This window comes from Canis lupus, chromosome 1, assembly GCF_003254725.2.
Source record: "Canis lupus dingo isolate Sandy chromosome 1, ASM325472v2, whole genome shotgun sequence".
Lineage (NCBI taxonomy): Eukaryota > Metazoa > Chordata > Mammalia > Carnivora > Canidae > Canis > Canis lupus.
In genome coordinates, this window is record NC_064243.1 from 93,118,512 (window position 1) to 93,141,329 (window position 22,818).

Sequence of the window (22,818 nt, forward strand, 5' to 3'; positions counted from 1 at the left end):
AAGAAACATCACATACTATGAGGAAACCTGGCTAAATAAATAAGTCAATATGTATAAAGCATTTAGAGAAGAGCAGGGTACATAGTAGAGGCTGTACAAGAATTTGTTAAATAAATATCAAGCCAGTTTTATTCCCTAAGAAATCCACCACGATTTTAAGATTATTTAGCCCAAGGGGCCTTAACTACAGCATATTTCACATAAATTTATCTCAAGTGGAATAAAGCACACTGTCCAATAAATTCGATTCAACAATATTTTTATAAAGCTATGTTTAAAGATTGGTTGTTGGGATCCCTGGGTGGCTCAGCGGTTTGGCCCCTGCCTTTGGCCCAGGGTGCGATCCTGGAGACCCAGGATCGAATCCCACATCGGGCTCCCGGTGCATGGAGCCTGCTTCTCCCTCTGCCTGTGTCTCTGCCTCTCTCTCTCTCTCTCTCTCTCTCTCTGTGACTATCATAAATAAATAAAAATTAAAAAAAAATAAATAAAGATTGGTTGTTAGACTTTTGCCATTGTTACCCAGGTCACCACAAGGAAAACAGCTGTTCTGCGGTTTCCAGACAAATAACATCTGTTCTACCTACAAACCAGCTCTGCATACTGTCATCCCAATGAACAGCACCTGACTTCAGGGCTGACCAGGCTTCATATCTTACATCTAATGCACAAACATCACCACCAGTGGCTTTAAGCCAAGTTCTCAACTTGACAATAAGAACTCTTAGAGAATAGGTTATTAACCAGAACGTGATACAGGAAATACTTTCAATGTAATATTAACTATATATATATATATATAGAGAGAGAGAGAGAGAGAGAAACTAGTCTGTACATACAGTATAATTATAACTTTGTAGGGGGAAAAGCCTTATGAATAATGTCAAAAGTCAAAGAAAATGCACTAAATTAAATAAAATTTTTATTTATTTTATTAGGCTGGTAAGCTTACAGGTAATTTTTTAAATTTTTTTTCTATACTTCCCATACTTTCACAGCCAAAAAAATGTAAGGAGGCCAGTGTGATTACATTTACCCGCTACTTCCTGAGGGCTAAATCTAAGATAACTTTATTTATTTATTTATTTATTTTTATTTATTTATGATAGTCACAGAGAGAGAGAGAGAGAGAGGCAGAGACATAGGCAGAGGGAGAAGCAGGCTCCATGCACCGGGAGCCCGACGTGGGATTCGATCCCAGGTCTCCAGGATCGCGCCCTGGGCCAAAGGCAGGCGCTAAACCGCTGTGCCACCCAGGGATCCCCCAGCCTTTGTTTTGTGTGTTCTACCCCTGTCAGCTCCTGATTCCTCTCAATAAAAAAAAAAAACCGGCAGGTTGTCATAGGCAGGCATCACACTCTATTAATAATTTTCAAAAATTAAAAATAGGGATGACTGGCATTTACTGAGCAAGTCCTCTGCATGAGACATCTCTGTATGATTTTTCTGACAGTGACTCTACAAAGCAAATTTCGTCTAATCATAGTTATTATTCAATTTGAATTCCCTCTTTATTTAAAATCACCCATTTGGGGGCACCTGAATGGCTCAGTCAGTTAAGCATCTGCCTCTGGCTCAGGTTATCATCCTGGGGTCCTAGGATCGAACCCCGTGTTGGGCTCCCTGCTCAGTAGGCAGCCTGCTTCTCCCTCCCCCTCTGCCCTTACTTGTGCTCACTCTCTCTCTCTGTCAAATAAATAAATAAAATCTTAATAATAATTTTTTTAAATGTCACCCACTTGTTTTTATGGCCCAACCTTCCTATATCCAACCCTCATTCGCACCTTCACCCTCCAGACTCTAAAAAATAATTTTAGGCTCACATGTCTAACTACAAATGGAGGCTTGCTTCCCCCAGAGATTCTGAGGTTATTTCCAGGGTTCTGTTGAGCTGGCTGGTCCTGAAAGATGCGCCTGGTGGAACAGGGAGAAGGTGCACGGGATTGCGTGTTTTGGGGCAGTCTGTTGAGATTATTCTCCTTTGGCTTCATCTTCGCATTATTTAAGGGGAGTTTTGGGCCCTGTGTTGTAGATAAAGGCCTCCTTGACTTATGTCTGTCTTCCTGAAAGTAAATTTAAAAAAACAATGTTCTTTTAAAAATGGAAAACAGAGAAAGAAAAGAAAAATTCGATCAGAATATAACTGTATTTAATTGGACTTCATTTAACTAAGGAAGAAGACTAAACATCTCAGATTTACAAAACTTGGATTTAACAAAGTGTATTCTCTCCTTAATTTTCCTACAGTTCAGCTTAACATCACTAGTATTTATAACTTGCTAGCATAATATACTTCAACCAGAAACAGTGAGAATTATTTGCCTTAGGAGAAAGTTGGAAGGTATCTGATACCCCTCCCTCATCACAAAGAGATGATTGATCCGGGGGGAATGAATCTGGCACACACTCCAGTCTGGCAATTTCACAGTAAGAAATTTATTATTAGGAAATGATCATGTATGTGTATAGCTACAAACATTTTTTTAAGATTTTATTTTATTTATTTATTCATGAGAGACACAGAGAGAAAGCAGAGACTTGGCAGAGGGAGAAGCAGGCTCCCCACAGGGAACCTGAAGCAGGACTCGATCCCAGGACCCTTGGATCACGACCTGAGCCAAAGGCAGATGCTCAAACACTGAGCCACCCAGGTGCCTCTAATTAATTTTTTTTTTTTTTTTTTTTTTTTTTTTTTACAAAAAGAACAGGTTTGTTTTGTTTTCCTGACTGACTCTGACCACGGTATCAACCAAGAGCCCAACAAGAGGAAAGCCATGGGCCAAATCATGGTATATCTATACCACGGCCTACAAGGAAGCCATGAAAAATTGCCTGGCATAAGAATACTTAAGGATCTGAAAAACATGTTCGTGACATATTAAGTGATAAAGAAGGGTACAAAACCACATGCAGTATAGCATGATCGCAATCTTTTAACATTAAAAGAATGTGTGTAAATAAATAAATAAATAAATGTGTGTGTTGGAGGGGGGTACCAAAGAATACACTCAAAAGAAGAGTCATGTTCATCTCTACATACTAAGAATGACAGATTATTTTTATTTTTATTTTGTCCTGTTTGCTTATCTGTATTTTCCAATTTTCTAAACTAAATACTTTTGTTATAAGAAAAAAACAATAAAAACAATCACTTTAAAAAGCTCACACTGAGGGGCAGCCCCAGTAGCGTAGTGGTTTAGCGCCGCCTGCAGCCCAGGGCCTGATCCTAGAGAATCAGGATCAAGTCCCACATCGGGTTCCTTGCATGGAGCCTGCTTCTCCCTCTGCCTGTGTCTCTGCCTCTCTCTCTCTCGCTCGCTCTGTATCTCTCATGAGTAAATAAAATAAAAATTAAAAAAAAAAAAAAGCTCACACTGGGGAGGTCAGTCCATTAAATGTCTGCCTTCAGCTCAGGTCATGATCTCAGGGTCCTGGGATCAAGCCCCAGGTTGGGCTCCGCTCCATAGCGAGCCTGGGTCTGCTTCTCTCTCTGCCTCTCCCTCTGTGATCTTCTGGCTCTTTCTCTCAAATAAATAAATAAAATCTTAAAAAAAAAAAAAAAAGAGTTTACACTTAATGGAAGACCTATGGTAAGAGGCCAAAACAAGGTTAAAATGGTGGAGTGGAAGAGAAAGACTGAAAAATCACTGTGTACCCATATCAAACCAGAGAAAAGAGTGAGTAAACAGGGAAAAACTAAAAAGCAGCCAATGCAGGGGCACTGGGTGGTATAGACTGTTGAGCATCTGACTCTTGATTTCGGTTCAGGTCATGATCTCAGGGTCGTGAGACTGAGCCCCATGTCAGGCTCCATGCTCAGCATGGAGTCTGCTTATGGGTTCTCTCTCCCTCTTCCTCTGCCCCTCCTGCTCAATCTCTCTCTCTCTCTCTCTCTCTCTCATTCTCTCTCTTTCTCTCTCTCAATCTGTGAAATAAATAAATAAATCTAAAAAAATATTTTTTTAAATAAAAAGTAACCAATGCCTTCCTTGAAATTATTCACTGGCCTCCCATTATATGAGTTATGATGCCCAAATGATTAATGGGCTTGCACCGACTAAATAACCCTTTGCATTCAGTAACCCTTAACCCAGAGCCTACATTTTCAAGGATTTTCCAAGACACCAGGCAGGATTTGAGATGACAAGCAAAGTATCTGAAGAAGCTTTACAAATTATCTTCATTCATCCTCCATATTGTTCTAGAAAGGATTTTAAATGGTTAAACACTATGTACAATAATGTAAAACAAAAAAAGCAATTGGTGTGATGGGGAAAATTAGGGCTGAACATGATGGTGAAATGTAGGGGGTGCTCAAGGATGCCCCAAGACCCTTCATGATTATTAAAGAGGACCCTCAAGTACAACTCTGAACTGCAACCTCAGCAAAAGAAAGAAGGAACACTATTATTCATAAAATCAAGAGTAAGCCATGAAACAATAAGAAGAAAGCTAACTAACCTACTTATGTCAAACTTGTGATTTTAGCTTTTATATCACCTGTTGCACCAACTATACCATGATGAATACACATCAAACACACACACTCTAATGTAGCTGAACAAGTAGTTTGAATATGGAAATTCAAACCTAGCAATAAATCTCTAGGTTCTATTCATCCAGTTGCATCTAAACTTGGTAACCAAGTCTGGGCTGAAATTCTCCAAATCTGTGGAGAAAATTTCTGACAGTTCTATCACTGGCTTCTTGATTATACTTACAGGAAATCTGTTTCTTTGCAGAAACACACATTCTCTGATGGCTGTCCTTGTAGAAAATTCTATTTTGGGAGCAATGCCCTAAAAATAAAACAGCATAGAAGAAGCAAATAAAATTATTGGAAACAGATTCTTTTCCCATCCCATCTAACTTGAAAGTGTGTTTAGAGCCTCATTACTTTTTTGTGTGGTTTGCATAATCCACACATAGTACCTAAAATATATACCTAACAAATATATATATATACAATGGAATATTATTCAGCCTTACAAAAGAAGGAAATCCTGCCATTTGTTATAACACAGAAGAATCTAGAGGACATTATGCTAAATGAAAAAGCTAGACACAGACAAATATGGTGTGTCTTACTTATGTATGGAATCTAAAATAGTCAAATTCATAGAAGCAGAGAGTAGAATGTTGCTTGCCAGGGGCTGGAGGATGGGGGAAATGCAGAGATGTTGGCCAAAGGTACAAAGTTTCGGTGAGTTATACAAGATGACTAAGTTCTGGAGGTCTATCTGATGTACACCAATGTGACTGTAGTTAATAATACTTATACTGTCAACTTGAAAAATTTTAATGGGGTAAATCTTAAGTGTCCTCACCACAAAAAGAAAGAAAAGAAAGAAAAAAGAGAGAGACAGAGGGAGGGAAGGAAGGAAGGCAGAGTAAAAAGGCTAATCGAGTAATAAAAAGTGATAGATAACTTAATTAGCTTGATTTTGGCAATTATTTCACATTGTATATCAAAACATCAAGTTGAGGGACACCTGGGTGGCTCATCGGTTGAGCATCTGCCTTTGGCTCAGGGTATGATTCCGAGGTCCCAGGATTGTGTCCCACATCGGGCTCCCTGCAGGGAGCCTCCTTCTTCCTCTGCCTGTGTCTCTGCCTCTCTCTCTCTCTGTGTCTCTCATGAATGAATAAATAAATAATATTTTTTAAAAAATCAAGTTGAACATCTTAAATGTATACAATATTTATTGTTGATTATACATCAATAAAGCTGAAAAATAACATATAAACATAATAATATGTAACATGTATTATGTGCCAGGCCCTGACCTAAGTGCTCTGCATATTTGGCCAATCCTATCCTCACAACCACCCCATGAGGTGGGTCCTAATAGTATTTCTACTTTGTAGATAAGTAGCTAAGACACAGAAAGTTTAAGTAACCTGTCCTCTAGTGATGGCAGGGCTCGTCACTGAACCCAGGCATTCTGGCTCCCACATCCATGCAGTCACTACTCTATTTAAAACACTGAACCACAGAATTGAGTGAGATCATCTAGGAAGAGGGATAGATAGAGGTTCTCCTTCCCCGCCTACTTGCTTTGAAAAATGTGCTTTGTATCTTATACCAAATATTTATGTTTACCAGATCTATTTCCAAATTTTCCCTTTTGTTTCATTGACTGACACTCCTATTTTTGGTGGGTACCATATTGAATAATACACATATACACACACAAAAATTACAGTCAGCAATAACAAGGAACAGACTACTGATGCACACAATCACATGGATGACTCTCAAAGGCATTTTTCTAAGTGAAAGAAGCCAGTCTCAAATGGCTACATACTGGGGTGCCTGGGTGGCTCAGTTGATTAAGTGTCTGCCTTTGGCTCAGGTCATGATCCCGGGGTCCTGGGATTGAGCCCTGCATTGGGCAGCCTGCTCAATGGGGTCTCTGCTTCTGCCCCTGCCTCCAGTTTGTTTTCTCTCTCTCAGTCTCTCTCTCTCTCTCTCAAATAAATAAATCTAAAAAGGTTGCAGACCATATGATTCCATTAATGTGATCTGAAAAAGATAAAACTATAACTACCCTGATGGAGAACAGACAAGTGGGTGGGGTAAGGGGGAGGATGTGCCTACAAAGGGGAAAAGGAGAGAGATCTGCGGCTGATAGAAGAGCTCCATACCCTGATCATGGTGGTGGTTTCACATATTTATACATGTGTTAAAATTCATACAACTGTATATCAAAAAAATCAATTTTACTGTATGGTCATTGAAAAAATGCAATTATCTTTCTAAGGCTTAGAGAGACACAATGCAATTTTCCCAAGGTCACGTGGCTTATAAATGGCAAAACAGGGACAGGACCTGGATCTGATTGAGCTGCAGTGTCTCCAACTGACCTCATCAACTCACCCGCAGCCACCCCCTACCTCCCCACGTCCCCTCCCCAAGCATGATCCTCCGCTCTGCTCTCCCCCAGATACCACCACCTGGCCAGGTAATTCCTTATCCTGGGGGTGCCTTCCTTTTCTTCCTTTCCTGCCCAAGCCCCACCCATCTCTCAGAGTCTGCCCTCACCCTAATGCCCTCCAGGCTCCCCCAGCACATATTTACTTATATAACATATCACCAGTACTTCCAAGAAGGGTTTGCATCCGCTGAAGCTCTAGAGGGAGGAGACTGATGTGGCTGCATCCGTACCACACGCGCCAGGTTTTAGTAGAGGCTCTCATGGGTGAATGCACATAACCCTCACACAACCCAGGCATCACACCATTCTGTCCTCATTTTTACATGGGAGAAAGCAGGCTTGGAGAGGTTAGTCTGACCAGTGCCATGCAGCTGGGAATTGGTAGAGCCAGGAGTTAGCTGCATATTTCTTCCTTCTTACACACATTCATTCCTATGCATGCATTCATCTGGTCTACAAAACAAGTCCTTACAGGCACAACCTATATCTTCAGCTCTTTTTTTTTTTTTTTTTTTTTTTTTCGGCCTTTTGAATGCAGTATGCCTATACAAGCAGTAGACCTGGACTGGTGACTCAAGATTCTGGGCTTGCAAACACACGAACCCAGTTGGTGCACAGCCAGATAATCCAGGGGAGGATTTGACAAACAGTGCACAATGACGGGACCGGTACAGCCTCACCTTCAGTTAGGAAAGAGACTGCCCACATGAAGAGGAGGGTGGGTGGGTTCCAAGGTCCACAGCGTTACTGGTGGAATCACGAGACCTCGCATGTGTACCAAACCTCAGGTTCCCCCGTGGCCTAGCTGCCTGAGCCTGAACAAGTCAGATGTGAGCCACAGATTTGTGCCATTGTCTCATCACCTTGTGGGGAGGCAGTGTTAACCCTTGAATGACAGTATGATAAACGATAACCGCTCACATCGTGTACTTGACTACATACCAGGTAGGATGCTAAACATTCCAGGTAGATTTAACCCTCACAAGGACCCTATGGGGGGAGTACTATTACCAGTCCATTTTACAGCTGAGGAAACTAAGGCATACAGAGACTATGTAATTCACCCAAAGTCACAGTCACTGAGAGACAAAATGGGGACCGAGTCCAGACAATCCTCCACACATGACCTCTGCACATCTGACTGCCTTGCCAGCCTTCAAAGTCCTGCTGTACTTTGCCTGGAGAAGAGGAGGAGAAGGAGGAGGGTGCTCTCCAGCAAGGAATTCACACTCCATAACACATTCTTGTTCTTCTCCCATAAATCCCCTCCTTAAATAAAATATTTTAAAAGGGGGGGGGACACCTGGGTGGCTCAGTGGTTGAGCCTTTGGCTCAGGGCGTGATCCTAGCGTCCTGGGATCGAGTCCCACATAGGGCTCCCCACAGGGAGCCTGCTTCTCCTTCTGCCTGTGTCCCTGCCTCTCTCTGTGTGTCTATCATGAATAAATAAAATCTTAAAAAAATAATAATAACTCCCCTCCTGATAGTGGCTTACAAACACTAAGAAGGAATGTACTCCCTTTTCCACAGCAGTACTGATTTTAGTATAATAGCTCAGAACTGAAATTTGCAGGCTTTCTCTTGTCCAGTTTCCTTAGCAACAGGACGAGGGTGACGATGGTTAGGTCAACAAATGGATTTAACAGTGCAATTTTTCTAGAATAACAGCACTAAAGGAAAAGTGAAATTATTAACTAAACGTTAGTGATTATGAAATAATACTCTTTCTGCTTATTTTTTTTAAGATTGATTGATTGACTGATGATAGAGAGAGAGAGAGAGACAGAGAGAGAGAGAGGCAAAGACACAGGAGGAGGGAGAAGTAGGCTCCATGCCGGGAGTCCAACATGGGACCCGATCCCGGGACTCCAGGATCACGCCCTGGGCCAAAGGCAGGTGCTAAACCGCTGAGCAACCCAAGGATCCCCTCTTTCTGCTTATTTGACAAATTCAGTCTTCACCTAACAAGAAAACAAATTATGTGAAAAAAAATTCTTGGGGCACCTGGCTGGCTCAGTAAGTAGAGCATGTGACTCTCAATCTCGGGGTTGTCAGTTCAAGCCCTACGTTGGGCCTAAAGCTCAGTTTTTTAAAAAATTTAAATTTAAATTTAAAAAGACAAACAAAACAAAACAAATTCTTGACCTTGGCAAGAAAGGCGGGGAGAAAAAACTGTTAAAGTATCAAGTGAAATAAAATGAAATATGGAAATATAAAGAAAAAGTCACATTTTAGTGGAAGAAATAAATCTAATTCTTAATGACTTAATAACTTAAGAGAAAATAAATGAAGTGAATGATTTGCCTGTCTGGCACACATGATCCACACTCACATTCTATGATATTAATAGAGACAAAGTGGACATTGGCTGAAATAAACATGAGCAAAGCAGTCTCTCACAGTGACCAAGGGTGCAAACTTGGAAGTTCCACAGGCCAGCATGAGAATCCCTGTTCCATCACTGACCAGCTCTGTGGCTTTAAGCACATTTCTTAAACTCCCTCTACCAGCTTCTACATCCATAAAACAAGCTAAAGAACAGCAGTCACATTGCAGGGTGAAGAAGGCTTGAACAAGATAATTCATGTATGAAACTCAGCACAGTATCTGGCATCAAGGGAGCATGCAACGAATATCAGTTATCATTAAAACTGTGGCAATTGGTTTTATTTTGCTTTCTAGAACATTGGAGAGATGTTGAGCTCCTCTACCTTTTTAAAAGTTGTTCAGAGTTTCATTAACTTCATTGATAACTTTACCTGTAATGTGGGAGGATCCTTCTGCAATTGTAAAGCCCTTTCTCTAAGGATCACTTGTGTTTACAAATAACTGTAAATACAACTTCCTATATGTTCTTCTTCCTATTTATGTGCATAAAGTTAAACAGAGTTGACATTTGGGAAAAGACAAGAACATGTGTTTCTCCTTTTCTTGATACTCAGCTGGATACCAGCCAGTGTTTGCAGATGGCTTTTACTCAATACAAACTCAGGCAAACCAAAGTTAATATAAAGAGTATCCCCCACATGATTCTCACTAGTTTTATCCTTCCAGCTTCTGAAGAGTAATATACCAATAACTCAAAATAATAAAGGCAAGCATTCTTATGAGTACCATGGATATAAGTGATAAAGAATATCTCCAAGGGAAAAAAAAAAAGGTATTGGTGATATTCAACAAACCCTCTAAGATCATAGAGGGTTTTTAAGTTATGGTCATTAGCAATTCTGATGAGCACAGCTTTGGATGAATGTTTGCTGTTTGAAGTATTTGAACTAGAAGCTCTGTCATCATAAACGTCACAGAATCAAGGGTCCTGTGCGTGGCATATTCTGCACAGTCCTCTCAGCAAAATGGAAGGCTGTAATATTTTATTAAATCATAACAGTAGCGATTCATGGGGGAGTAACAGAAAAGGTGAGTATTAAATAGGCTTTTTATTTTTTTTTAAGATTCTATTTATTCATGAGAGACACAAAGAGAGAGGCAGAGAAGCAGGCTCCCTGCGGGGAGCCCGATGTGAGATTCGATCCCAGGACCCCAAAGGCAGATGCTCAACCACTGAGCCACCCAAGCGCCCCTAAATAGGCTTTGTAAATTCATAAATCTGTGCCCCTACAACAGAGGCCATCCAAGTAACATAAAGCTCAAGAAAACTGCCAGAGCTCTTGTGGAGCTGGAAACCATTACAGATATCTTCAAAACAAATATTTTGAATTTGGATTCAGGTAATGCCCTTCCCCCCCAAAAAAACAGATTGCCCTCTGAATAACTGTTGTGTCTCTTAAGACCCTTCAGTAGTATCACTGTGAACCTCTGTCACTTTCCCTTCCATTAAGTGGAGACGGTGATACCTGCCTTGGCTGGTGTGATAGCTCTCATGAGGAAAATAAAATAGCATATGAAAACCCAAAAGCTCAAAATAAATGAAAAGAAGTATTACTACTATCACAACTCTGTTTTGCTTTCGTCATTACTTCTCAAACAATAGCTACGATTAAATATATTGGAATCAAACCTTTCAGTTAATTGGCATGCAGAAGAAATGGAAAAGCATCCTTATAGGTACGTGACAGTGTGAGTAAAGCAATGATTTGGCCTGACCAGGTGAAGACCTCCCCCACCTCTCCTATCAGTGGTGGGAATAATTTGGTATTTCAAATGGGGCATCTAAATGGGGCCACCAAACAGAAAAACAGGGGTTCTAACTGAGATGAGGTAAAAACTGGCCCCAGGGAAAGCTCTATCAGAAATAAAATGTTGGGATCCCTGGGTGGCGCAGCGGTTTGGCGCCTGCCTTTGGCCCAGGGCGCGGTCCTGGAGACCCGGGATCGAGTCCCACGTCGGGCTCTCGGTGCATGGAGCCTGCTTCTCCCTCTGCCTGTGTCCCTGCCTCTCTCTCTCTCTCTCTGTGACTGTCATAAATAAATAAAAATGTTAAAAAAAAAAAAAAAGAAATAAAATGTCCAGGTCCCAAGAACCTCTCCCAACAGAAGTTGAGGCAGGCACGAATCACTTACTGGAAAACCTGCAAACGTCTTCATGAGCACCTCCCTGCACATTCCAGGGAGTGAAGGCGTCAGCTTGGGTTCAGGAAAAAGAAAGTCCCGTGTGTTGTCTTCATAGCAAGCCAGTTCTTCCCACACTGGAAAGGAGGGAGAAAAGTCAGAAGTTGATTTGCATTTTCAAAATAATCCACACTCGAGTTGAACAAAATAAAAGCTTAGACAGGTGACAGCAGAGATGGCACTCAGATAAAAATAGACGTTTTGATCAAAGCACCTGTTATTCAAGAGGTGGAGTACAAGGGATTTCTACTACTGTTTACTTCGTGGATGATTGTTTTTAAAGATTTTATTTATTTGGCAGAGTGAGAGAGACAGCATAAGAAGAGGGAGGGGCAAGGGACAGGGAGAAGCAAGCTCCTCGCTGAGCAGGGAGCTCGATGTGAGACTCAATCCCAGGACCCCAGGATCATGACCTGAGCTGAAGGCAGACACTCAACCACTGAGCCACCCAGGCACCCCTCATGAATAATTTTTAAAAGCCTTCCCAAGTCATAACTGAGAGAAAAAAAAACTAAAGGATTTCTCCACAAAACAAAGAGAAAAATCTCTTTTCATCCATCTAACTGTCCATCCATCAATGCTTCCACCTATCCTTTCCTTCAGCAATGGTCTCTAAGGACATGCCTTGAGCCAGGTCCTAGGGGTAGAACAGGCCAAGGCAGACAATGCACCATTCATGCAGAGCTGACACGGTAGACTGGAGGGCAACGTGTCCTCTGATGCAGGGATACCAACATCCCCATGGCCCACGGAAGCTGTGGTTCTCTGCAGGGCTGGTACCAGCCTCAGGGGCATTTCCAAACTGTGTGGGGACATTACATGGGCAGGAGCCAAAGGTGCAAGTATGTCCCTCAGTGCTCAAGACGCCCCTGCACTACATTCTAATGTCCTAACAGACATTCTATCACGTATACAATTACAATATAATTACAAAACAAGAAGCCATTTGATAATTGGTTGAGCCTAGAACCTACTATCACCAATTAACACAAAGCACTTTCTTTGCATGATCTTAAAATACAATGTATTTTCAGGAATGCAGCTACCACGTAAATCACAGAACAACTGTACCTGCCTGTGTTCAGATCTGTACCAAGACCCTACTGGCATTTTGAAAATCATGCCGCATCTAAATACTTCCTTATGCTCAACTTCCTTATGCTATACCTATCATTTTATTTAAAACCATCTTATCTTTATTTCTCCTTTGTTACAGCTGACATATACTGTTTGCAGTGATGTGTGTAAGCTGGTTTTATTAACTATGAATATTACTTCCATATGGCAAAAGGGATGCTACAAAACACTGACTACCAAAAGAAGATCTTGGGTCTATGAGGCATGAGTCACAGAGTCAAAGGGAGGAGAAGCAACCAGCAGAGCCCTCCCTGTCTACACAGCAGGTGCTACACAGAGGTGCACACCGAGAATGGCCCCTGCACAGAGTTCCACCCAAGATGAAACCGTAGTCAACGAAGTAGGTTTATGGTTTGGTGACTGCCATTCTATGTGGAGAAGAATTCTGATGAGGGTGTATTTCTGGTCCACCAACGGTAGGAAACACCTGACATTATCAGATACAACAGATGAATTTCTTCCTCCTTATTCCACTCCATAGTGTTTGGGTTCTATAAGGATCAAAGTTCAAAAAGAACACATTCTCTCTTTCTCATCACTACATCATGTCTTTCCTCTCGTCTCATCTCAGACCTGCTCCAGCTACAGGACTGAGGATGTCTTTCCCTCTTCCACCACATACTTACAACAACATGCCATGCTGTTCCTTCTAGAATGGCCTTTCTTCCTTCCTATTCCAGTTGATATCCCATTCATCTTTCCAGTTTCTCCTTAGATGTCTCCCTATGTCACCAAGATAACAGGTCCAACACAGAACTCTTGAATTGTTCCCACAAATAAGCTCTCCCTTATTCCTCCCATCAGAAAAACCAGTACCACGTGCTTGAGCCAAAAATCTAGGCTTTATCCTTTTTTTTTTTAAAGATTTATTTATTTATTTATGATAGACACAGAGAGAGAGAGAGAGCCAGAGGGAGAAGCAGACTCCATGCCGGGAGCCCGACGCGGGACTCGATCCCGGGACTCCAGGATCGCGCCCTGGGCCAAAGGCAGGCGCCAAACCGCTGAGCCACCCAGGGATCCGTAGGCTTTATCCTTGATTCCACTCTTTTGCTCCTCATAGTAACCCATTAGCTAGATCTGTTGACTCGATCTCCAAAATTAATCCAAAATCTGTGTCCTCTCCCCACATTCACAGGCACTGGTCCCAGCCCCGTCACCTCTCTCCCAGAGCACTGCCACTGCGTCTAAGCTGGCCTCCCTGCTTTCATTCTTCCTGCACACACACCTATCCCCCACACTGTGATGTTATAAATACACCAGATTGTGCCTTTCATCTCCTTGAAACTTCCAACGGGCTTCCTATCATGCTAGAATAAAACCTAAGCATCTTACCCTGGCCTTTAGGATTCCATGTAATTGGGCCTCCTTGCAGTGATCTGTTAACACTCTCCTCCTGGATCACTTGTGGTCCTCCCAGCTCCCCTTCCTGCTACCCCTCAAACACACCCAGCTCACCTCTACCTTAGACGTTTGCCCCATGTTGTCCCTGTAATGATCCTTCCCCGGGTCTCTGCGTGGCTGGCTGCCTCCTACCAAATGATGGGCCTTGGCTGAAATGTGTCGTCTCTTCAGAAAGGTGGCACCCCAACAACCTAAAGGAGCCTGGAACTCCCCACCCCATCACCCTACTTAACTTTCTACCCAACATGTACCACTAACCGGGACTGTCATTCGGACATGGATTTGTGACCCGCTCCTGTCAATGCTCGGTGAAAGCAGTGACTGCTCCGTTGGGTACTGTATCCCGGGCAGGGTGGTCCCCAGCGGGCTGTGGTGTGAGTGCAGGGCACAGGCCGCACGGGGCCCAGGGAGGCCGCCTCGCCTGGAGACAGGCCATTCTGCCAGCGTCTCTCATACGCCCCTTGAGATGTTGCTAAAGACGGATACTGTAAAGATTTTTGGGTTTATTTAGTGGAAGGAGGGGCAGAGGGAGAGGGAGAGAAACAGTCCCCCTGCCAAGCACAGAGCCAGACGCAGGCTCAACGTGGGGCTCAATCCCAGGACCCCAAGACCACGACCCAAGCCGAAACCAAGAGTCAGGAGCTCAACCGACAGAGCCACCCAGGTGCCCTCAAAGATGGACATTTTAAAACTGCACTTCAGTGGCAGTCAGGAGAGAGGCGTGGTACAGCATCCTACAGTTGCCTCCAGGCAGATGATGTGAGATAACTTATGGCCCTGCTTACATCAGGTGCTCCGGTAGCATCAGTTACTCTCTTTGAGACTCAGTGTCCACCACCATAAGAGAAGGGAGACATGAATATGTCTTTGTACCTCGTCAGTATTCTTTGTCCTTTATGCTATTATCGCCTGTTGACACTGGGGGTGGGTGGACTCGGAATCTCTTGCAATAGTAACGAGAAAAATCCTCTGTTCATTCATTTCTCAATCATTTCTTTTCAATTTTTTCTTTTTTCTTCTTTTTTTTTAAGATTTTATTTATTTACTCATGAGAAACAGAGAGAGATTGAGAGAGAGAGAAAGAGAAGCAGGCTCCATGCAGAGAGCCTGACACGGGACTCGATCCTGGGCCTCGAGATCACGCCCCAGGCAGAAGGTAGCGCTAAACCGTTGAGCCACTCAGGCTGCCTCCTTTCAATTTTTTCTTTCAATTTTTTCAATCCCTTTTCATTCATATGTTCAAGAAATACACATTAAGGGGCGCCTCAGTCAGTTGAGTGTCTGCCTTCACTTTAGTTCATTATCTTAGGGTCCTGGGATCAAGCCCCTCATCGGGATCCCTGCTCAGTGGGGAGCCTGCTTCTCCCCCTGCTTCTCCCCCTGCTCATGCTCTCTCTCTCACTAGCTCTATCTCAAATAAATAAATAAAATATATTTTTAAAATAAAATAAATAAAATCTTTAAAAAAACCAACAAGTAAAGAAATACACCTTGAGAACCTTCTGTGTGCTAGGAGTTCTAGACACCGAATGTATTCTAGGGAATACAATAGGTACAATTCCTGCCCTCCTGGAGCTTACAGTCCACAAGTGGTAAACAATTATATGAATAAATCTACAATGTACATTGATGATAAAGAGGAAGGTGGAGAGGCAGTGGGAAGGTGGGTGCAGCTCTAAGATCCATCTTCTGCTTCATCCCAGCCTCATTTTCATCAGTACTCCTTTGACAGTGCTCCCTGTGATAGGCATGACCTCCCACCCCTGCTGGCCAGAGACACTTCCTCCACTCAGAGATCTCACAGGTGCAACCAGAAAATGGGCAGGGATGTGACAATCTCCTCATCCATCACTAGCAATGGAATACAGCTTTCTACTGAGGCCTATAGTGCCATTGTTAAGAACTGTTTCCAGGTTCAGACGGAGCTGGTTCAAATCCCTGCCCCACCATTTACCAGCTATGTGACCAGGAGCAAATTACATAAATAATCTAGTTTCAGCTTCCTCTTCAGGAAAACATAAAAGTCATAATAGTACCTATCCCTTGGGGCTATTGTGAGGGCACATGGCATATGTAAGGTACAGAGCAAGTGCCATTATCAGGACTGCTCCATGACACCAACCCAGCAGAAGTCCCAGCACCACCTGGTTCTGGAAATCCTGTGTTTTCAAGCACATGTTCCGATGAAAGCAAACACCTGAATGCATGGTATGATGCTCTCCACACTGGGCCTGTCCTTTTTCCTTTCACAGGCTTCTGGCCAGCTCTTGCCACTGCATCCAACATGTCAACTACTAAATCAGTATTCATGTATTTAGCAAGAATTAAAATAAAAATAAAAGTCAGAGAACTGGAGGCATGCTCATCTACTATCTTTGGAATCACAGGAATAAAGAAATTAAAACTGGAGAAGAGAAATAAAAGGCTGATGTTTTTCAATTCTATCTCTCTGCTTTGGTCACATTCTAGAGTCCAAACTGCCACCCAGTGTAAAAATGTCAGCATGCCTAGGGGATGCTATGGCAAGAGCCTTGGTTATAAATAATAAACATATACATAGGCTGAGCAGTTCTCATAGGCCAAGTGAAATGTCTGAGAGAAATCAGTGTTCTGGGATGCCTGGGTGGCTCAGTGGTTGAGCGTCTGCCTTCGGCTCAGGTTGTGATTATGGGGTCCTGGGATCGAGTCCTGCATCGGGCTCCCTGCAGGAGTCTGCTTCTCCTTCTGCCTATGTCTCTACCTCTCTCTGTGTGTCTCTCATGAATAAATAAATAAAATCTCTAAAAAGAAAAAAAAGAATATCTAACACTTACAGAGCATATCAGAATTGACAGCTTGCTTCCCATGATGGAGTCTCATCTGATGCCTTCTTTACAGATAAGAAAACTGGCTCTGTGAGTAGATGACACTTACGATGCCACATGGCAAAGCAGGAATTCAAAATCTTATTATCTGAGGCAAGAGTTCTTTCACTGCTGATGCCTAGTAAACGCCACTACAAAGTATAAAACCAACTCTGATTGAAGGAAGAGGTGCCCCCCAAAATAGCATTTTACAGCTGGACTGAACATGCATGATTTCTCCCCAAGGAGAGGTTTTTATCAGAGATCAGTAAAAAGAGAATGCTAAGCTCCCAAACAGGATTACACTGCTGCCCCCCTGTGTCCATTCGCTTTTTCCCATCTTTGTAAACAGGAACCAGAGGAGTTTCCACCACTTCTAAGCCAAATCATTAGACAACTTCAAATCTAAAGCACTTAGATCATTAACATAATGGTCATAATATGTCTTTCGACTCTAGGTGTGTTTGAAAGCAATGTGAATAAACATCCAACAATAAAATAATATCTACAGCAAAACGAAAAGTTAAGGACTTCAGCCAAGTGAAGGATTAGTTCCTGTAAACCTAACTGTGGCCCACGTGACCCTACATGAGACAAATCATTCTTGTTTAATTATCTAGTATCAAGAACCAGCAGAGCAAGATGGCTCACCATCACCATCCTGCCTGGTACCACTAGTGTGATACCAGCAACACAGTGTGGGGCATGTTCTGAGTACACCCTCAATAAATATACGTTGGAGGGACGCCTGGGTGGCTCAGGGCGTGATCCCAGGTCTGGGTAGTCCCGCATCAGGCTCCTGCAGGGAGCCTGCTTCTTCCTCTGCCTGTATCTCTGCCTCTTTCTCTGTATCTCTAATAAATAAATAAATAAAACCTTAAAAAAAGACACAATCTATAAATAAATAAATATATAAATAAATAAATGAATAACAAATTAGTGGATCATTTTGTAATGCATCTGAAGTTGAGTGAAATTATTTTGAGCAATTCTAATTTAATGCTACTAGAAATTACAATCTCCAATACAAGGACTGTAGACAAAAGGAAAACAAGCATAATACAGCTTCCATCTTATATCTGAGTAACTTCTGAGTTATTAACCAGTATGTATGCACCCAGCCTCAACATTCTCCATCATGACCTTGAACTCCTCTTGCAACCTTCTCAAAGATGGGTTTCTAGTCATGTGAAAAACATATGGCAATTTATGTTAAATTTTAAAAAGCAAGTTGCAGAACATGTATATTCAACCAACCTGTATACTAAATATACATATATTAAATACTAGATATACATAATACATTCATGAATATATACGTGTGCATGTATATATATGTATGTGTTTTAGGTTTCATTGAATACTAAATGTATTCTTATCATTTAAGATACTTAATGTAGGGACACCTGGGTGGCTCAGTTGGTTAAGCGTCTGCCTTCAGCTCCAGTCATGATCCTGGGGTCCCAGGATGAGCCCTGCATCAGGCTCCCTGCTCAGTGGAGAACTTGTTTCTCCCTCTGCCTCCTTCCCCAATCGTGTTCTCTCTCTTGCTTGCTCACCCTCTCAAATAACTAAATATTTTTTTAAAGTATAAGAATTTATACCAAAATGCAATGTTAACATATAGATCAAAGGGCACTTAAAGTCATGTTATACAAAAGAAAAGAAAGAAACATGATGGGAAAATGGAAATTTTTAAGAAGTCAATTTTAAATTTTAGGTTATCACAAAACATATCTAAAGAGAAGGGGACAGAAAATATATTTTAAAGAAAGTATATATTTTGCAAACAATAAATTAAAATATAATATCCAGCATTAACTAGGATATGGGCAAGAGGCATGCCATATACTACTGAATACAGCAATAATGGAAACTTGCTGGCGATCAGTTTACTCCCAGGTGACAAGATATGGATGGTTCAGTCTAGTACAGTCATCTCCCCTTATCCACAGTGAATTATGTTCCAAGGCCTCAGTGGATGCCTGAAACAGCAAATTGTACTGAATCCTAAATGCACTACATTTTTTTCCTATGCATACATACCCATGATAAAGTTTAACTTATAAATTAGGCTTAGTAAGAGATTAAGAACAATAACTAATAATAAAACAGAATAACTATAACAACAGACTATAATAAAAGTCATGGGAGGGCAGCCTGGGTGGCTCAGTGGTTTAGCACCGCCTTCAGCCTAGGGCGTGATCCTGGAGACCTCGGATCATGTCCCATGTCGGGCTCCCTGTGTGGAGCCTGCTTCTTCTCCCTCTGCCTGTATCTCTGCCTCTCTCTCTCTTCCTCTGTGTCTCTCATGAATAAATAAATAAAACTAAAAAGAAAAAAAAAGAAAAATCCCATCCTGGAGCCTGGGTTTAAAAAAAAAAGTCATGGGAATGTGGTCTCTTGCAAAATATCTTATTGTACTATACTGACCCTTCTTGTGATGATGTGATTTGCTAAAATGCCTACATGGTGAGATGAAGTGAGATGAATGTCAGTAATTGTGACTCAGTGTTAGGCTACTACTGACTTCCTGACAATGTCAGAAGGAGGATCACCTGCTTTTGGACCATGGGTAACTGAAATCACGGGAATCAGAACTACAGATACTGTAAATCTATTCTTTACAAATATACCAAGAGAAAAAAATAATTTCATAAATATGTAAAAAACAAAACCTAAATGTTTAACAATGTCAAGTTAAGGATAATTATAATACTATGGAAGAATGCATAGCTATTCAGGAATGACAAACTACAGACAACAGTGTACAATGAAAAAAGCAAAACTCCAAATATTATGTCCCAACTGTTCATGGACATATAAAAACACATAAGTAAATTTTTTAAAGATTTTATTTATTTATTAACAAGAGACAGAGAGAGGCAGAGACACAGGGCAGAGGAAGAAGCAGGCTCCATGCAGGGAGCCCAATGTGGGATCCCAGGATTCCAGGATCACGCCCTGGGCCAAAGGGAGGTACTCAACCACTGAGCCACCCCGGCGTCCCAACACGTAAGTAAATTAATAAAATTCTTTATGGCCATTAAAAATAATGATGTACATCTATGCTTTTAGAAATGACAAAACATGGACACCCAGATGGCTCAGTGGTTGAGCATCTACCTATAGCTCAGGTCGTGATCCCGCGGTCCTGGGATTGAATCCCACATCAGGCTCCCCACAGGGAGCCTGCTTCTCCCTCTGCCTATGTCTCTGCCTCTCTGTGTGTGTCTCTCATGAATAAATAAAATCTTTTTTTTTTAAGATTTTTTTTTAAATTTATTCATAGAGATGCAGAGAGAGAGAGAAGCAGAGAAACAGGCAGAGGGAGAAGCAGGCTCCATGCAGAGCCTGATGTGGGACTCGATCCAGGGTCTCCAGGATCACGCCCTGGGCTGCAGGCGGCGCTAAACCGCTGCACCACCGGGGCTGCCCAAATAAATAAAATCTTAAAAAAAAGAAGACAAAACAACAATGATATATCATGGGGGAAGCAAAAAAGAGAAGAAAGTATATGTAACACTACTATGTAGAAATTCTGTATCTAGGTGTTCTGTCCACAGAGATATCAGGAAACATGTTCACCAAATTATAAAGATTTTCTCATCATTTGGGGATGCTTTTTGCAACAAGTAAAAACTGTAAAGCTATTTTCATTTTGGGAAGAGAAAAGGAAAAACCTATAACAGCAAAGATCAGAAAAGAATTAGACATGTTTCTGAGTTTTAAATATTCTCTGTCTCTCTCTCTCTCACACACACACACACACACACATACATGAGTAAAAATCACCAGGAAACTAGCCAAATTGACATTCAAGACACATACAGAAAAAAAAGACACACGCAAAGCAAAGGCACCACAGAAAAGTTTCCTCCTAAAGTCCCATGATTCTAGCAATAACTTTTTCTGTAAAAGGCCAGCTAGTAAGTACTTTAGGCTTTGCCAACCATATGGTCATAACTACTCAATTCCAGCATAAACAAAAGCAGCCAAAGATAATATTTAAACAAATGAGTATGGCTATGTTCCAATAAAACTTTATGGACACTGAAATCTGAATTTTATATAATTTTCACATCACAAAATACTCATGTTTTAATTTTTTTTTTCCAACCATTCAAAACTGCAAGCACTGAAGACAGTTTGGCAGTTCCTTAAAAAATTAAACACAGAGGTGCACTTGGGTGGCTCAGTCAGTGAAGTGTCTGACTCTAGATTTCAGCTCAGGTCATGACCTCAGAGTCACGAGCTCAAGCCCCACGTCTCAGCATGGAATCTCCTTGTCCTTCTCCCTCCCCCTGCTTATGTGTGCTCACTCGCTCTCTCTCTCTCTCTCAAATAAATAAATTATTTTTTAGAAGTTAAACACACAAGTACCATATGATATAAAAATTCTACTCATAGGCATAAACTCAAGAGAACTGAAAACATGTACTCGCACAACAACTTGTACATGAATGTTGATAGCAGTTATTCATAATATTCCAAAAGTGAAAATAACCCAAATGTCCATCAACCAACAAATGGATAAACAAATGGTATATCCATATAAAAGCATATTATGCAGCAATAAAAAGGAATGAAGTAATAATGATACTTGCCACAATGTGGATGAAAATATGCAAAGTAAAGAGGCCAGAAACAAAAGGCCACACACTGTCTGATTCCGTTTACATTAAATGTCTGGAACAGGTCCTTCAATAGAGAACGTAGATCAGTAGTGGCCAGGGCTTTGGGAGAAGGGAATGGTAGGGACTACTAATGACTACGCGTTTCTTTTTGGGATAATAAAAATGTTATGGAATAAGATAGTGGTGACAGTTGCATAACTTTGTAAAGATAGTAAAACAACTGAATTGTACACTTGACCACAGTGAAGTGCACGAATTAAACAGGATATGAATTTCAATTTTTTTAAATGTAGAAATTTAGTTCACGAGTCCTACAAAACAAACTGCAGGTGGTATGTGGCCTGGGGCCTATATTTTGCCAACCCTGCTCTAGCATCTAATACAAAAGATAGCTTTGGGTTTTACACACACACGTGCCCCATAAATGAGAACAAGGCCAAAGGCAACAACTTGAAAGAAACTGAACCAAGATTTTATTATTTGATGATAATTAGATAAAGATATGAAAAAATGGAAAGTCAACTGCCTGTTTAAGTTATATTTACTGCCACCAAACCCATAAAGTTACTTTTCTGGAAATGGATAGGATTCAACAGACCAGTATGGGGGAAAAAGAAAGTGTTCTAGAAAGCACAACTTGTAAATACCAATCTCACTCTGTCATGCCAAAGTCCTTTCAAAATAAAATAAGCGGGGCAGCCCTGGTGGCTCAGCGGTTTAGCCTGCCTTCAGCCCAGGTGTGATCCTGGAGACCCAGGATCAAGTCCCACGTCGGGTTCCCTGCATGGAGCCTGCTTCTCCCTCTGCCTGGGTCTCTGCCTTTCCTGCTCTCTCTCTCTCTCTGTGTGTGTCTCTCATGAATAAATAAATAAAATCTTTAAAAAAAAAAAATAAAATAAAATAAAATAAAATAAGCTAAATTAGAAATGCATTTACTGCTACATTACCTGGAGATACTAGCTGTATTAATTCAAACCTGGTTAGGAAGCCTAAAAGGGAAAAAATGAGATTTTAATACCTTAGAAAATTGCTGGAGTTATTCATTAATTGCTAAGTTCAAGACTACCATAACATCTCATTTATAATAATAATAATAATAATAATAATAATAATAATAAGTGCCATACCAACAATAATTTAGGTATTTCAAGAGCCAGTCATTCAAGGGCATGCAGTGAAAGTAATTGAGTTTAGAAACAGCATTTTATGCCCTGACAAGTATTGATGAAATGGATGCAATATCTTCTCTCCTAAAAAGGTATTCATAAGTCAATGACATAATAATCAACTT

At 41.3% G+C, this 22,818-nt stretch overlaps 1 protein-coding gene across 15 annotated transcripts in view; it reads right to left on the reverse strand.

The window, feature by feature from the left end:
• Positions 1 to 22,818, reverse strand: part of SPATA6L (spermatogenesis associated 6 like) — a 48,662-nt gene that overhangs the window by 14,287 nt on the left and 11,557 nt on the right. For 8 of the 15 annotated variants that reach the window (XR_007401573.1, XR_004807191.2, XM_049092740.1 and 5 more), the window contains 4 exons: positions 22,475 to 22,516; positions 11,459 to 11,583; positions 4,722 to 4,799; positions 1,824 to 2,063 (listed from right to left, as the gene is read on the reverse strand). Coding sequence is in view for 13 of the 15 variants with exons in the window: in XM_049092740.1 (XP_048948697.1) it covers positions 1,824 to 2,063; positions 4,722 to 4,799; positions 11,459 to 11,583; positions 22,475 to 22,516 (485 nt within the window). In the remaining 2 variants the exon portion in view is untranslated. The remainder of the gene's footprint in view (positions 1 to 1,823; positions 2,064 to 4,721; positions 4,800 to 11,458; positions 11,584 to 22,474; positions 22,517 to 22,818) is intronic. The other 7 variants (XM_025423489.3, XM_049092753.1, XM_049092728.1 and 4 more) reach the window with 3 other exon arrangements.